This window comes from Pongo pygmaeus, chromosome 23 (genome assembly GCF_028885625.2).
Source record: "Pongo pygmaeus isolate AG05252 chromosome 23, NHGRI_mPonPyg2-v2.0_pri, whole genome shotgun sequence".
In the NCBI taxonomy this organism is placed as follows: domain Eukaryota; kingdom Metazoa; phylum Chordata; class Mammalia; order Primates; family Hominidae; genus Pongo; species Pongo pygmaeus.
This window is the reverse complement of record NC_085931.1, coordinates 35,630,110-35,646,088: the sequence shown is the minus strand read 5'-3', so window position 1 is coordinate 35,646,088 and position 15,979 is coordinate 35,630,110. Positions and strand designations below refer to the sequence as shown.

General features: G+C 40.8%; 1 protein-coding gene across 1 annotated transcript in view; it reads left to right on the top strand.

Moving 5' to 3' along the window:
• PIWIL3 (piwi like RNA-mediated gene silencing 3) overlaps positions 1–15,605 on the top strand; it is a 44,716-nt gene extending 29,111 nt beyond the window's left edge. The window contains exons 14-21 of the mRNA XM_054469391.2: positions 568–640; positions 6,703–6,927; positions 7,050–7,153; positions 9,537–9,607; positions 9,982–10,132; positions 11,776–11,901; positions 15,118–15,265; positions 15,427–15,605. Coding sequence (XP_054325366.1) covers positions 568–640; positions 6,703–6,927; positions 7,050–7,153; positions 9,537–9,607; positions 9,982–10,132; positions 11,776–11,901; positions 15,118–15,265; positions 15,427–15,543 — 1,015 coding nt within the window. The 3' untranslated portion in view covers positions 15,544–15,605. The remainder of the gene's footprint in view (positions 1–567; positions 641–6,702; positions 6,928–7,049; positions 7,154–9,536; positions 9,608–9,981; positions 10,133–11,775; positions 11,902–15,117; positions 15,266–15,426) is intronic.
• Positions 15,606–15,979: the final 374 nt, after the last annotated feature.

Genomic DNA, 15,979 nt, shown 5'->3' with positions numbered 1-15,979 from the left:
CTGCAAGCACTAAACAATTTTCCACTGGTATTTACTGCGAGAACCTGGTCAAGCTCCTAGAGGTAACACTCTCAAAATTGTGGGGACCCTCCTGTGACTCGGTATACCTGGAGTTTTTAACACTCACAGTTGTCCATGCTGAGACTGCAGTAATTCATCAGTTACAGTTCAGGTCGTCTGACCCAGGAACTGTTTCCCTGGGAAGTTTCCTGAGTCTTTGCTCCAGCTAGCCAGGACTCCTTGTTTTTGCTTATTTGTCTCTTCAATATTGCAGGCAGTGATTTGCCCTGTATCCTCACCTCTCTTGAAAATCCTAGGAGAGCTGTTCATTGTTTTCAGTCTGTTTAGCTTTTGACTTGCTGTTAGGGCAGAGTAGTGACTTTAAAGCTCCTTACAAGTAGAATCGGAAACGGAAAGTCTACTGTCTTTTTTCTTTTAAACATACTTTCTACTGAAATGCATATCTGGGCATTTTATCATGTCTTACTTTGTATTTAATTTGCTGGGTGAAACGTTTGTTTCACTGGTTGGTATCTTTTGGATATGGATGCTATATTTATTTTTTAGGATTGAAGTAGATGGTGATGCTAACTCCTATATAGACACATTACGGAAATATACTAGACCAACACTGCAGATGGTAAGTGTCTAGTTGATACATGTACAGTCTTTTAGTTATTGTTCTAAACTATTTTGATAAGTATTTTAGAATTCAAAATGTTGTCGTTGGTTTCCTGAACTTGCCAACGAAAGCAGATTAACCTGCTATTAGCTGAATACAAACTTTCATGGTTTAGCTATTCCTGAGTATCACAATCTTATGCTAATTTTCTCAGACTTGGAGACTTGTAATTACTTTTAAAATCTCCTAACTTGAAAAAATACACCATAAAAATGTAAAGTAGTGTGGGTATTAATAATCACCACATTAATTACTTTTACCCCCAGGTGTAACCTGCCAAGTCTGTGATCACGATCTTCTAGCCTGTGTTACTCTTCTTGCCTGTTTTTTGGTTTTTTTTTTTTTTTTTTTTTTTTTTGAGATGGAGTCTTGCTCCGTGGCCCGGGCTGGAGTGCAGTGGCATGATCTCGGCCCACTGTAACCTCTACTTCCCGGTTCAAGCAATTCTCCTGCCTCAGCCTCCCAAGTAGCTGGGATTATAGGCGCCTGCCACCATGCTCAGCTAATTTTTATATTTTTAATAGAGATGAGGTTTCATCATGTTGGCCAGACTGGTCTCGAACTCCTGACCTCCAGTGATCTGCCCACCTAGGCCTCCCAAAGTGCTGGGATTACAGGCGTGAGCCACCGTGCCTGGCAATACTTGCCTGGTATTTTTCTAGGAGTCCGTTCTTTCCCTTCTTCTGTTTGGTGTCTTAGACCAAGTTGTCATTATGTTGTATCTGAATTACTACAGCAAATTCTTTTTCTTTCTTGGGTTCTTTACCCAAGTTCATCATCTTTTTTCCTCCAGGATGATCTTGAGGGGTAGAGGTGGGAAGATGTCTTTGTTTCTTGACCATGAAACCAGAATGTTTTCCTATTGTGTTTTACATGAAGCCTAGACTTTCTTCTTTTAATTGCCCCTAGGGAACCCTTGTAGGATACCCTGAAGAATACCTTATGTGAGCCATACGCATTCTGAAATGTAATGTCTGTGTTTTGAAATCCTGTTGGACTTAAGTTTTATGTGTTGCTTCCTGTTACTTGAGTACTGTTTTATTCTTTGCTGGCCCCCTCTCGGTAAGAGAAGCCCCCATTGGGAACCAGCAAAGCTTCCTATTCTAGGATTAGAATCAGAGTAAAAGGGGCTTTGGCAGCTGTTTGAATTCCAGCTTATTCTCATAACAGGAATCTCTTTGCTCATTTGGTATCTGCCTGAAAAGCTCAAGATTACCTTTCTTTCTTTTTTTTTTTTTTTTTTTTTTGAGACCGAGTCTCACTTGTCACCCAGGCTGGAGTGCAGTGGCGCGATCTCGGCTCAAGCTCCGCCTCCCAGGTCCATGCCATTCTCCTGCCTCAGCCTCCCAAGTAGCTGGGACTACAGGTGCCTGCCACCATACCCGGCTAATTTTTTGTATTTTTAGTAGAGATGGGGTTTCACTGTGTTAGCCAGGATGGTCTCGATCTCCTGACCTCGTGATCTGCCCGCCTCGGCCTCCCAAAGTGCTGGGATTACAGGCGTGAGACACCGTGCCCGGCCTCAAGATTACCTTTTTAATGTGGGGCTTTCTTTAAAGAACTTCTGCCTTTTGAAGAACTTGTCCTACTTTTACTCATTTACTCATTTATTCATCCTGGATTTGCCTTTTGGAACAATTTCTTAAGGTATCCCCTTAAATATTTTAAGGCATTATGTCAGATGGCATGGGGGAAGCGTGTCCACAATCTTGTGTACCCCAAATAGTTGGAAATTATCCATAAAATAGGGACTAAAAATCACTTATAAAACTGTTCCAGTACAGATGGAACTCCATAGACCAGCAATAGAAGGGGATTCATGTATGTAACTAGGAATCAAGCCGTGTGGCATGAGGCAAGGGCAGAACAAGGCTGTGTAAGAAAATACGTTGATGTAATAAAAAGATAGCAGGCCACATATTTATGTTGTACCTAAAATAAAATGTGAACTTCACAAATGTGACTGGTAATGACACGACCAGGCATTCACAAGTACTTGATGTTTGGGGATGTGTTGGTTTTCTTTATGGCGGGTACAGACAGCTTGCAGATCACTGTTTTAAATGAGTCATGATGAGGAAACTCGTGTATGTGACTAATAAAGAATTAAAATCCTATAAATGCGAGTTGGGATACATAAGGCAGAAACAGAGGAAATGAAAGTGTTCCTGGAGCAAACTGAGGGGCCGGGCTGCTGTTTCTCACTGCCCAATAACGAGATGCAGACTGGGGTGGAAGAGAGTTTTTATTTCTGTAACCAGTTACAGGGAGAAGGCCTGGAAATTATCTCCAGACCAACTCAAAATTACAAAGGTTTTCAGAGCTTATATACCTTCTAAGCTATATGTCTATGTCTAAGTGTGCATTTATCTAAAGACATAAGTGATTAACTTTTCTTTTTTTTTTTTTTTTCTTTGGATGGAGTCTCACTCTGTTGCCCAGGCTGGAGTGCAGTGGCACGATCTCGGCTCACTGCAACCTCCACCTCCCAGGTTCACGCCATTCTCCTGCCTCAGTCTCCCAAGTAGCTGGGACTACAGGCGTCCGCCACCATGCCCGGCTAATTTTTTATATTTTAGTAGAGACAGGGTTTCACTGTGTTAGCTGGGATGGTCTCAATCTCCTGACCTTGTGATCTGCCCGCCTCGGCCTCCCAAAGTGCTGGGATAACAGGCATGAGCCATCATGCCCAGCCATAAGTGATTAACTTTTGATCTATAACTAAGGTCTGAGTCCTGAAGACCTTCTTCTGGAGACTCAGTAAATTTACTTAATCTAAATGGGTCTAGGTGCTACGGTGATTACCCTTATCTTGTCTGCTGCTGAATCATGGAGGTTTGGGGCGTTCCTTCAGACCTCCAATAAACTTGTTTGTGGAGGCCTGGGGATTTTCTTCAGACCCCCAGTAAAACCTGTTTAATCCTAAATGGGTCCTGTTAAAGAATTCCTTCATTATTTTGTCATGCTTTGAGACCCAGGAAAGGCCTAGGCAAAGCTCTTGTTGGGGTTTTGTTACATTCCAGCCTTTGTATAAGGGCACTGGCTTTTTTAGCTTTTAATATTTCAGTTAACCACTCAGTACTGAAAGAGTTGTGATGGAGGCCTACATTAGTAAAAACTGGCCTGCCACAAACGTACATTCAGGTTACAGCTTTCTTTACAGGAAGTGAAGCAAATCTAGTATTAAGGCTACAAGAATAAAAAAGTCACTGCATTTAATATTAATAACTCATTCCTGAAAATCAGACATTTGCAGTAAAAATGCCAATAGGGAACATAGTCCTCATTTTAAACAGAAAATTTTACAAATGTTCTATTTAAAATTATTATGTATTAATCCAATCTAAACCTTTCATTTTTTTAGATATTCAGAAACTTTATTCCTTTTAATCTTATACTTTAGTGTAATTTCATACTTACAGGAAGAATTGGAAAAATAATACAAATACCCCTTCTATACCCATCATCCAGATTACCCAAACATTTGACCACAGTTGTATAATTATTCTTTTTCTCCTTTACCATATGTATATGATTGTAATTCATGGCAGTTACTGTGTATGTGTGTGTGATATGCTGCTCCATTAATCTCTAAATACGTCAATGGGTATTTTGAAAACAAAGGAACATTCTCTTACTTAAACACAACGTGTTACCCAATTAAGAAAATTAATATTGAAGTAATGCTATTTCTTTTTTTTTTTTTTTTTTAAGACAGAATCTCACTCCGTCACCCAGGCTGGAGTGTAGTGATGCCATCTCGGCTCGCTGCAACCTCCGCCTCCCAGTTCAAGCTATTCTCCTGTCTCAGCCTCCCAAGTACCTGGGACTACACGTGCCCACCACCATGCCTGGCTAATTTTTGTATTTTTAGTAGAGACGGGGTTTCACCATATTGGCCAGGCTGGTCTCGAACTCCTGACCTTGTGATCCGCCCACCTTGGTATCCCAAAGTACTGGGATTACAGGCATGAGCCACTGCGCCCAGCCGGTAACGCTGTTTTCTGATCTGTACACATAATTCTAATTTCACCACTCATCTCTGAACAAAAACCAAAAAACTTAAAGCTGGTCCTTTGAAAATATCGAAATTTGATATTGTCAAGACTTAAGACTAGGCTGGGCGCGGTAGCTCACGCCTGTAATCCTAGCACTTTGGGAGGCTGAGGCGGGCGGATCGCGAGGTCAGGAAATCGAGACCATCCTGGCTAACACGGTGAAACCCCATCTCTACTAAAAATACAAAAAAAAAAATTAGCTGGGCGTGGTGGCGGGCGCTTGTAGTCCCAGCTACTCGGGAGGCTGAGGCAGGAGAATGGCGTGAACCCGGGAGGCGGAGCTTGCAGTGAGCCGAGATAGCGCCATTGCACCCCAGCCTGGGCAACAGTGAGACTCCGCCTCAAAAAAAAAAAAACAAAAAAAACAAAAAACTGAAGACTAAAGCTAAAAAAAAAAAAAAAAAAAAGTAGAATTCATTAGTGTAGATTCACCGGAGATTAATAAAATATAAAACACCAAAAGCTACTATATGCCAGTCATTTGAAAATTTGCAATAGGTCACCTTTAGAAAAAATGCAAATGATTAACTGTTTAGTCTGAACTATGGGACAAATACTTGTCAATGCAGACAATGCATTTGGAATTCTACACCCTTTCACGTGAAAGGAAGAAAAACAGTGTAGAATGAGAAGAGAATTTCCTTAATCTGATAAAAGATGTCCACCAAAAACTTCCTATAAACATCATCATGTTAAAAATAACTTAATAATTATTTTCCCAAGAAAGTCAGGAACAGGCAAATTAGTAACCAGTCCTCCTAACTGCTTAGTTTCCCACTGGAAATCCAACCCAATATTTGAAACCTTGGAAAATCAGGCAGTTTCCCTAACTCCTAAGTGTGCTTACTCAGCAGTAAAATGGGGATAATACTACTTATTTCAGTGGGTTGCTGAAAGTATTAACTTTGCCAAGTGAACCACTCAGCAAGTGCCCTACACATACATCATGATGAAGCTGTCTAGGGTCAATGAAACCGTCTCGTTGTCTGTGGTGTTATCTGAGCTGTTTGTTTCACGGCCAAGAAAATTTAGGACTGTGGACACCAAGAGTACGGTTGGAGCAAAAGAGGAAAGCTCTCTGCAGCAGAGGGGGAGCCGAGAGGGTTGCCGTTTTACAGTTGAAAACAAAAGTTTTTCTAAGAAATTTCCCTTATCTGTGTAGCTATCTGTGTAACTGTCCTCATCTGTGCAGCTGCAGGCCTGTCTCAGCCAAGCCTCCTTCTTCTGCAACTGCCCATGGAGTCCGCACTGTGTACATGTCTGCAGAAGCAGAGGAAACTTTCCTGGGAGCCTGCTGATTATACAAAGAACAAAGGCATTTGTACATTAGGCCTTGCTCTCTTATCTGTGCAGCTGCAGCGTGATTTTTCAGGCTGTTTAAAAGAATTTTAGTATGGGCCTGCCTTAACTGTTTTTTTTTTTTTTCCTTCTCTCTCAGTGATAGTCCTGTAAATGGTGACTGTACTGATCATTGTATCCTTCAGCCTGATTTTAACTCATCTTTGTCAACATGGTGATAAGTTCCTGGAACCTGAATAACTAGGATGGAAATGATATTGCAGGCTTAAGCAATTGATGTATATGCCAAATTGCATCTTGTAGCAATTGCTGTAATTTATAACATTAATGTTAACTATAATTTACAACACTATATAAACACTTACAACAATTTAATGTTAATTATAGTTTTTAATGTTATAGTTTATAATGTTAATTATAATTTTCTTCCACACATTCACCCTTCCAATTAAGTAATAACTAATGTAATAATTTTCTAATAAAATAAATACATATATTATAAATTGATATAATTATGTTATAATTAATAACATGGTTCTAGATCCTTCACCCTCTTGGGCTCATATATTTTCTTAATAAATTGACTCTAGCTTGTCAGTCTTCCACCTAAGTTGCCTGCTCCAGATGGTTTTTCTTTCCTGTATCACTGTTGTTGTATCTTAGGGAATGTCATGTTTGCTGGTTTTCAAGGTGATTTGTATCCTGCCCAATGATGACAAACGTAGATATGACAGCATAAAAAGATACCTATGTACCAAATGCCCAATTCCAAGCCAATGTGTGGTGAAAAAGACCTTAGAAAAAGTCCAGGCAAGGACCATCGTCACCAAGATTGCCCAGCAGATGAATTGCAAGATGGGAGGAGCCCTCTGGAAGGTGGAGACAGACGTATGTTGTATTTCATTGACTTCATTTAACTTACGTCTAATAAAACTTAAGATTCTCTTAATTGTTAATGCTTAAATTTTGCTCACGTTCTAACTCCACTACCTTTTCAAAAAAAACTTAAGGTACAAAGAACAATGTTCGTTGGCATTGATTGTTTCCACGATATTGTCAATCGACAGAAATCAATAGCAGGATTTGTTGCAAGTACCAATGCTGAATTAACAAAGTAAGTAAGCTCTGGTAGACATGTTTAGTTGGTAGCTGACTGTGGGCCAAATAGAAAAGATGAACCTACTTAATATTTGTTAACTCAAGAGGTTGGGAATTTGACAGATGAGTTATTCTTAATCATGTGGTCTCCTGATTTTTCTGGCAAAGTTATGTTCCTAGAACATTTTGCATGGTTGGCTGGCTCTACATCATTTTCCATTGCTGCCTAAAATACCACAGACGTAGCAGTTTATGACAATGCCCATCTCTATCTGCACAGTTCTTCTGATCAGACACCTGGTAGTTCATGCTCTCAGGACCTTACAAGGCATAAATTAAGGTGTCAGCCAAGCCACATTATCATCTGGAGGCTTGATAGCCCTCCCCTTCCAAGCTCATGTCATTGTGGCTGAATCCATTTCTTTGTGGTTAGATGACAGAGGTCCCTGGTTTTTGTTGTTGATGTTGTTTTTTGTTGTTGTTGTTGACTGTCAGCTGCAGGCCAGTCTTGATTACTCTCAGGTAGCAAACCCCTCTCCATCTTCCAACCAGCCATGGCACATTGAGCCCTTGTTCTGTTTTGAATCTGACCTCTTCTGCCATCAGCCAGAAAAAAACATCCCTGCTTTTAAAGGAGCTCATGTGATTACAGATGACTCATTTGGAAAACTTTTATCATAAAGTCAACGGAGCCATATAGCATAACATCATCACAGGGGTGGTATCCTGCCAGAATCACAGGCTCCAGGGATTAGAACAGGTAGAATTCTGCCTACCATAGGCTCTGATCAGTAAATGTCTTCAATGGAGATAATTAACACATAGTGAAATAGTTCAGATGTGCATGGGTAAAGAGACACGGAAACATAATTAGTGGCCAGAGATCTGTAAGTATAGGATCTTGTCTTCCTATACCTGCACGTGATGTACTTCCAAAAGGAGATGTGTGTCTATATCCTATGCTCTCCTTTTCTCCCAGGGCCCTTTTATTTTCTGTTCTCAGAGTAGAAACCACACTGCACCTTGAAATACGTTTGCAGTCTTAAGTTTGCAGTCCTTTGCACATTACTTGATGTATGTCCATTGCAAATTACCTCTGTTTAGTAACGATTGTGGCCCACTAGGTATAATTCAGGAATATCTTTAAAGGAAAATCCATCTTTATTTTCACAGATGATGAGTTTTTTCCAGTCATATTCTGCTTCAATATGAAAACACTGTTTTGCTCTACTTTTTGTTTGAAAATAGTGTTGCAATCATAGGGAAAAATTATACTTTCAATTATTCAACAGATGCTTTTTTCAAGTAATACTTATTTTAATAGTGTAAAATCTGCTTTCCAATCAAAGAAAAACTTCCAAAAAATTATGGAAATAGCCAATGCCGCTGGGTGCGGTGGCTCACGACTGTAATCCCAGCACTTTGGGAGGCTGAGGTGGGCAGATCTCAAGGTCAGGAGATCGAGACCATACTGGCTAACACGGTGAAACCCCGTCTCTACTAAAACAAAATACAAAAATTAGCCAGGCGTGGTGGCGGGCACCTGTAGTCCCAGCTACTCGGGAGGCTGAGGCAGGAGAATGGCGTGAACCCAGGAGGTGGGGCTTGCAGTGAGCCGAGATCACGCCACTGCACTCCAGCCTGGGTGAGAGAGCGAGACTCCGTCTCAAAAAAAAAGGAAAGAAAATAGCCAATACCTTGAACAAAGAGAAATACACATAGCTAAGTAAATATTACAATTACATACTCCAAACCCAAGAAAGCAGAGACCATCATGAGCCAAATCACACTGGCAGTGAAAATGGAGCCAAGATGCCTGGTCATACTCTGTGGATTAAATCCTAGTGAGAAGAGGCAGACAGACAGATACATCACAATGTCAGGTGGTCAGATGGGGTTACTGTGAAGTAAATAAGAATGCGGTAAGGGGATAGAAACTTGAGACAGCATACCATTTTACTAGATATGTTGAAGTTGTCACAACAGCTGCCACCATTCCAAAGCAAACCCCTTCCTCAGTGAGGGGGAACATGGAGGAGCCACTGTTGAGGGTGTTGATCCCAAAGCCCCAAAGCATGAACCAGGGGGAGCACAGGGTTTTCATTTTATTGCATTCCCCCATAGGCAAAACTACAGTTGTCTTGTACGATAAAGCATGATTAATTTGTAGTAATGTGAATAAATGCTTCCATTCTACTTGACTATTTGTATGCACTCAAAATCTTCTAAAATGCCTAAGATATCAAAAGAGACCAATACTTTGGTCTCTGTAGAGATATGAATTGATGCTAAAATGTCCTTAACTACCGATAGTAATATTTTTTGCCTATAGATTAATGCAGACTCAAATGAGATTTTAAGAATCTTGTTTTCCACACTGGTGGTTTTTCTGTGAACAGGTGGTACTCTCAATGTGTCATTCAGAAAACAGGAGAAGAGCTTGTGAAAGAGCTGCAGATCTGCTTGAAAGGTCAGTGTCTTGTAGGGGTCGGGGAACCCGACACTATACAAGTAGTTCTCCACCAATGGACATATGCCTCCAGGGGACACTTGGTCATGACTGAACCTTTAGTTTTTGGTGTCACAACTGGGGTGGAGGTGATACTGGCATTGAGTCTAGTGGGTAGAGGACAAAGATGCTGCTAAACATCCTACCACAGATTCTCTGGATCAAAACTTCCATAGTGCTGTTGTTGAGGAACCCCAGAATATACAGGACTTACACAGTAAAATTGCCCTGAAAGCTGCAGTGTTGAAAGATGGACCTAGAATTTGTCAAAAGCAGCAAAGGCTAGTTTGTTCCAAATTATGATTTATTCACATAAGTTTCTGATTTCCTCTCAGCTGCCCTGGATGTCTGGTGTAAAAACGAATCATCGATGCCACATTCTGTTATTGTGTATCGGGATGGAGTGGGAGATGGTCAGCTTCAAGCATTGCTTGACCATGAAGCGAAAAAGATGTCGACCTACTTAAAAACCATCTCTCCTAACCAGTAGGTTGTATTAATTGTAATGTGTAGTGAGTGACTCATGTCTATAATCCCAGCACTTTGGAAGGTTAAGGTGGGCAGATCACTTGAGCCCAGGAGTTCAAGACCAGCTTGGGCAACATAGTGAGATCCTCTCTCTACAAAAAATGAAAAAATTGGCCGGGCGCAGTGGTTCACGCTTGTAATCCTAGCACTTTGGGAGACCGAGAAGGGTGGATCACCTGAGGTCAGGAGTTCGAGACCAGCCTGACCAACATGGAGAAACCCCGTCTGTACTAAAAATACACAAAAATTAGCCGGGCGTGGTGGCGCATGCCTGTAATCCCAGCTACTCAGGAGGTGGAGGCAGCAGAATCGCTTGAATCCGGGAGGTGGAGGTTGCAGTGAGCTGAGATCGCGCCATTGCATTCCAGCCGGGGCAACAAGAGTGAAACTCCGTCTCAAAAAAAAAAAAAAAGAAAAATTAGCTGAGCATGGTGGTGTGTGCCTGCAGTCCCAGCTACTCAGAAAGCTGAGGTGGGCAGGTCACTTGAACCTAGGAGCACTGCACTCATACCTGGGTGATACAGTGAGACCTTGTCTCAAAAAAAATTGTACTGTGCAGATTTTAGCTCTACATTTTAGTCTTTGAAAAAAAAAATCTGATGTTTTTTAGGGGAAAACACCAATACAATGTGTGATCAGGGTAGGAGTTTGATATAAATAGTGGCTTTTGTGGATGGGTGGGGAAGCGTGGGGAAGACCCTTCTGTTTTGATTTTGCGTTCCACAGCCAAGTCAGAATGCAAAGCAGAATTGGACCTGGCAGTAGCAGACTGCTTCCACCACAAAGTTCCAGTGAATCTTCCTACTTTCTTTCAAGTCTTGCTGTGGGAGGGCTTGTTAACATCAGATATTCATAGAAATCCATGAACGGCCCAGTGTGGTGGCTCACACCTGTAATCCCAGCACTTTGGGAGGCCGATGCAGGCAGATCACTTGAGGTCAGGAGTTTGAGACCAGCCTGGCCAACATAGTGAAACCCCATCTCTACTAATAAAAATACAAAAATTAGCCAGGCATGGTGCACACCTGTAATACCAGCTACTTGGGAGGCTGAGCCATGAGAATCATTTGAACCTGGGAGAGGGAGGTTGCAGTGAGCCGAGATCATGCCACTGCACTCCAGCCTGGGGGACAGAGTGAGACTCTATCTCAAAAAAAGAAGAAATCCATGAACGTAGGCTGCCAATAGTTCACACTTATCCTTCTTTTATCGTGGACTTTTGTGTGTTTCCAGGCTGGAGGAGCCAGCTGGAGGGGATCTCCAGCCCTAAGACTTACAAAACCTACAAAACTCCACTTTTGTAAAACTCCACTTTCGTAAAACTTCTCTTGAGAGCCCGCTGCTCAGCAGGGATTGTAGGAATGATCCTAAAGTTGTGAGGAAGGGACCCTTCCCCTGGGATATGGGTGGCTCTAAATAAATACCTCCTCATTTACTGCTTCAATTGGGCACATGGAGCTTAGACAGTAAAATTAGGGTGTAAAGAGGGCTGCTGTCCATTCTTCTTAATGGGTCCTAAATGTAAAGCAGATGTTTTAATACACTGTGTACTTCTGAGGTAAGACTGAGTAAACATAGTGACACTTACCCTGATTTTTTAGTTTCACTCTAGCTTTCATTGTGGTGAAGAAACGAATAAACACTAGATTTTTTCTTAAACATGGAAGCGATTTTCAAAATCCACCTCCAGGAACAGTTATTGACCTAGAGTTGACTAGGAATGAATGGTAAGCCACCTGTATTTTTTGCAGCTGGTTCTATAATTTTCTCAATTTCCTTCAGTTCAGCACAATCACTTAATTCCAATAACTTTACCTTAAAGCATTGCTGATTCTTTAGAACTAATTTGGTCTGTTTTTTTACTATTGGGCAGAGATTCCTCATTTGAATCTAGAAATCGTGATTAGTCTTCTGGTTGTCGAAGTTTCTTCATCAAACTTTTGTAAATGTCTGTGACCACATAAGAGTTAACTTCAATGTGGCCCTAAAACCCTTTTAATTATGAATACAAAAGATAGCAAGTGATGTTTATATTGACAATTTGGAGTCATCACAAATCAAATTATATTGACTATATCACGACCATCAAAATGTTTATGCAGTAGCCTGAGAGGTATGTAGGTAGGTATCTATCTATTTGATGGAGTCTTGCTCTGTCACCCAGGCTGGAGTGCAGTGGCGCAATCTCGGCACACTGCAACCTCTGCCTCCCAGATTCAAGCAATTCTCCTGCCTCAGCCTCCCGAGTAGCTGGGCTTACAGGTGCCTACCACCACGTCTGGCTAATTTTTTGTATTTTTAGTAGAGACGGGGTTTCACCATGTTGGCCAGGCTGGTCTCGAACTCCTGACCTCAAGTGATCCACCCACCTTGGTGGCCCAAAGTGCTGGGATTACAGGCCTGAGCCACCATGCCCAGCCAGAGGTTTCCATTTTTAAAATGTCTTTCTGCTTTAAAACAGCAGTGTGGGGCCGGGCACGGTGGCTCACACCTGTAATCCCAGCACTTTGGGAGGCCAAGGCGGGCAGATCACGAGGTCCAGAGATCGAGGCCATCCTGGCTAACACGGTGAAATCCTGTCTCCACTAAAAATACAAAAAATTAGCCGGGCATGGTGGCGGGCGCCTGTAGTCCCAGCTAGTAGGGAGGCTGAGGCAGGGGAATGGTGTGAACTGGGGAGGCGTAGCTTGCAGTGAGCGGAGATCATGCCACCGCACTCCAGCCTGGGCGACAGAGCGAGACTCCCTCTCAAAACAAAAACAAAAACAAAACAGCAGTGTGAAAAAAGAGACCAGTTTCTTTTATGTGAAACATTTTGTATGACACTTATCCTAAGAACCTGAACAAAGAAATGATGTGTTCAGAAAGTAATACTGAATAGGCTACAAAATAGTTTCATATAGTCAGCTCTGTTGTTCATGGACACAAGGAAGTAATTCCAAACAGTAATTTAGAAGTCTTTTTCTTGTTATGAGGATGCAAGTCATTATGAATTAGAGCCAGCCTTTAAGACATTAAGATTAGATACAACTTGCAGAAGATGAAATGGTTAAGAGATATTCTATATAAAAATATATTGAAATAAGAAAAGATATAGAAAGGAATAAAGGCCATAAGAATGTCTAATGGAAAGGTCAATTTGTATTTGAATATCTAACAAACATGAATATAGTCAAAACGAAGAAAAATCAGTGGAAGGGTTAAAGAGGTTAGACATAAAAAAAAACAAATTGTTAACTGGAACATATGTTCACAAAATTCCCATAATGCAGTGGAGAGCCATAAAGATATGGAAGATATGAAAAAATGTTTAGAAAAATGTAAGGCAAAAAAGGATTTGCTGTATACCAAACAGAAGTTTCAGCAGTAGATAAGATATGAGGGGGGTGTGGTGGGCTGGAGCAATATTCAAAGAGGAAGTCTGAGATTCTGAATCCTCAGATTGAAGAATAACAAGATTTGAGCAAAGATCAATAAAAGTTCACACTTAGAAATGTTATAGTGAAACTTCAGCAGGCATAAGAAAATTTAAAAGCAACCACAGGAATAATATATTTACAAACAATAAAAATCACATTCAGCAAGAGTAGAAACGAGAATACTATGAAATATCTTTAAAATGCTTAAAAATAACCATCAAGCTAGAATTTGATACCCAGCTAACTTATCAAGGCTGACAGTGAAATACAAACATGCTCAGTTACTGCATATACAGTATATACATTAAGAGATCCACCAGATACTCACTGAGAGAGCTACCCAAAAAGACTGTATTTTAGGAAGAAGGGAACTGAACAGTTAAGAGAGAATGAAATGCAAGAAGCAATGCTGATCAGTTACGATGGAGTATAAAAAAGCCTTAATTTCATAAATGACAATTTATAGGGTATATTAAAACAAGACCTAAAATACTGGATATAGCACTTACACAGAAAAGGAATTATGAGGTCAAAGTATACACTAAGATTCTTTAGTTATTAGGGAAAATGATAAAGCTGCTGCTGCTTTATACTTAAGTCAATTATACAAATGAAAGACTTACTTGAAACCACAGTGGAATTAATGATATTCATACCGAGAGTTGAGGAGAAATGAAGTAAAATGAAGGAAAGGCAGAAACATTTGAACAATCTAGTATAAGGCAGGAAAGGATTAAAGGATGGAGCAAATAAAAAGTATCATAAACATAAAGTACAACATAAGATTGTACACATAAAAATAAATTCAATATTTATAACACACAGATCAATCTTACCGGTCGTATTTAAGAAGTTTAAGGCCGGGCGCGGTGGCTCATGCCTGTAATCCCAGCACTTTGGGAGGCCAAGGCAGGCGGATCACGAGGTCAGGAGATTGAGACCATCCTGGCTAACATGGTGAAACCCCATCTCTACTAAAAATATAAAAAATTAGCTGGGTGTAGTGGTGGGCGCCTGTAGTCCCAGCTACTCGGGAGGCTGAGGCAGGAGAATGGCATGAACCCAGGAGGCAGAGCTTGCAGTGAGCTGAGATTGCGCCACTGCACTCCAGCCTGGGTGACAGAGCCAGACTCCGTCTTAAAAAAAAAAAAAAAAAAAAAAAACAGTTTAAATATAGTCCAGTGATTCTCAGCGAGGCAGCAGGCCTTCATCCAAAGATCTCCAATAGAATTATCTATGGCCATATCAGATCAAATGTGCCAGTCTTGTTTCTTCCTCTAGGTTTCAGTGCATGCACTTGAAGGCAAAATCCCACGAGAGTTACTATCTGTGTCAGTGATTTAATTGCCTTCTATAGATTTGATTTCTCAAATCGTTGTTTATGAGTTAGGTTTCTAAATGTAAAGGAAACGATCTAGAATAGATTTTTGTAAGCGATTATACTGAATGTTTTCATTTCAGACATTAGGTTTACTATACCCTCTTTCTAAAATGAGCCGATACCCACATGTCCTATATTTCCAGGTATGACTTTTTTATTGTGAGTCAGTCTGTGCAAGATGGGACTGTTACCCCCACTCACTATAACGTCATCTATGACACGATTGGCTTGAGCCCAGATACAGTACAGCGTTTAACATATTGTCTATGCCACATGTATTATAATTTGCCAGTAAGTACTTTTTGCTACTTTTCAGATTTTTTAAATGTACTATTCAAGATTGAACAATGTTGGACCTCTGAATTGGCTTCCACGAATTTAAATTCAGGGAAAGTAGATGTAAAGTGAAAAAAATTTAGTTGTGTGTTTGTTTGTTTTTTTTCCTACTAAAGGGCATCATCCGAGTTCCAGCACCTTGCCACTATGCCCACAAGCTGGCTTACCTTGTGGGGCAGTCCATTCACCAGGAACCGAATCGTTCCTTGTCAACCCGTCTCTTTTACCTTTGACCTGTAGAAGACCACCTGATGTGATAATGAAACCACAACGTGTAAGCCTGTCTTCCTTTTGAAGCAAGATGTCTGAAATATTTTCCTAGGTCCATAGCTTTAAATTCAAATCATTTTTGACTGGACACGGGAGAGATTCAGAGTGATTATGTTCTACTCTCAATACTACCACAGACTGATTTTTCCAGAGAGGAGAACTGACAGGGTTTGGCTTGCAGTTTCCCTTTCAAATATGTGACAGAGATCTCATAGCTAAACATAACTGAACATTTTCCACCCCAAGCAGGGCCACTCTAATAATTGAAAAGATGGGGCATTCGTCACAGAGAGAGTACATCTGTGAACAAGTAAACTCTACTTGGAAAACTACATCTACTTTATTTTTGAAACTTTTTTTTTTTTTTTTGTTAAAGGACAGGAAAGGAAGACATAAAAG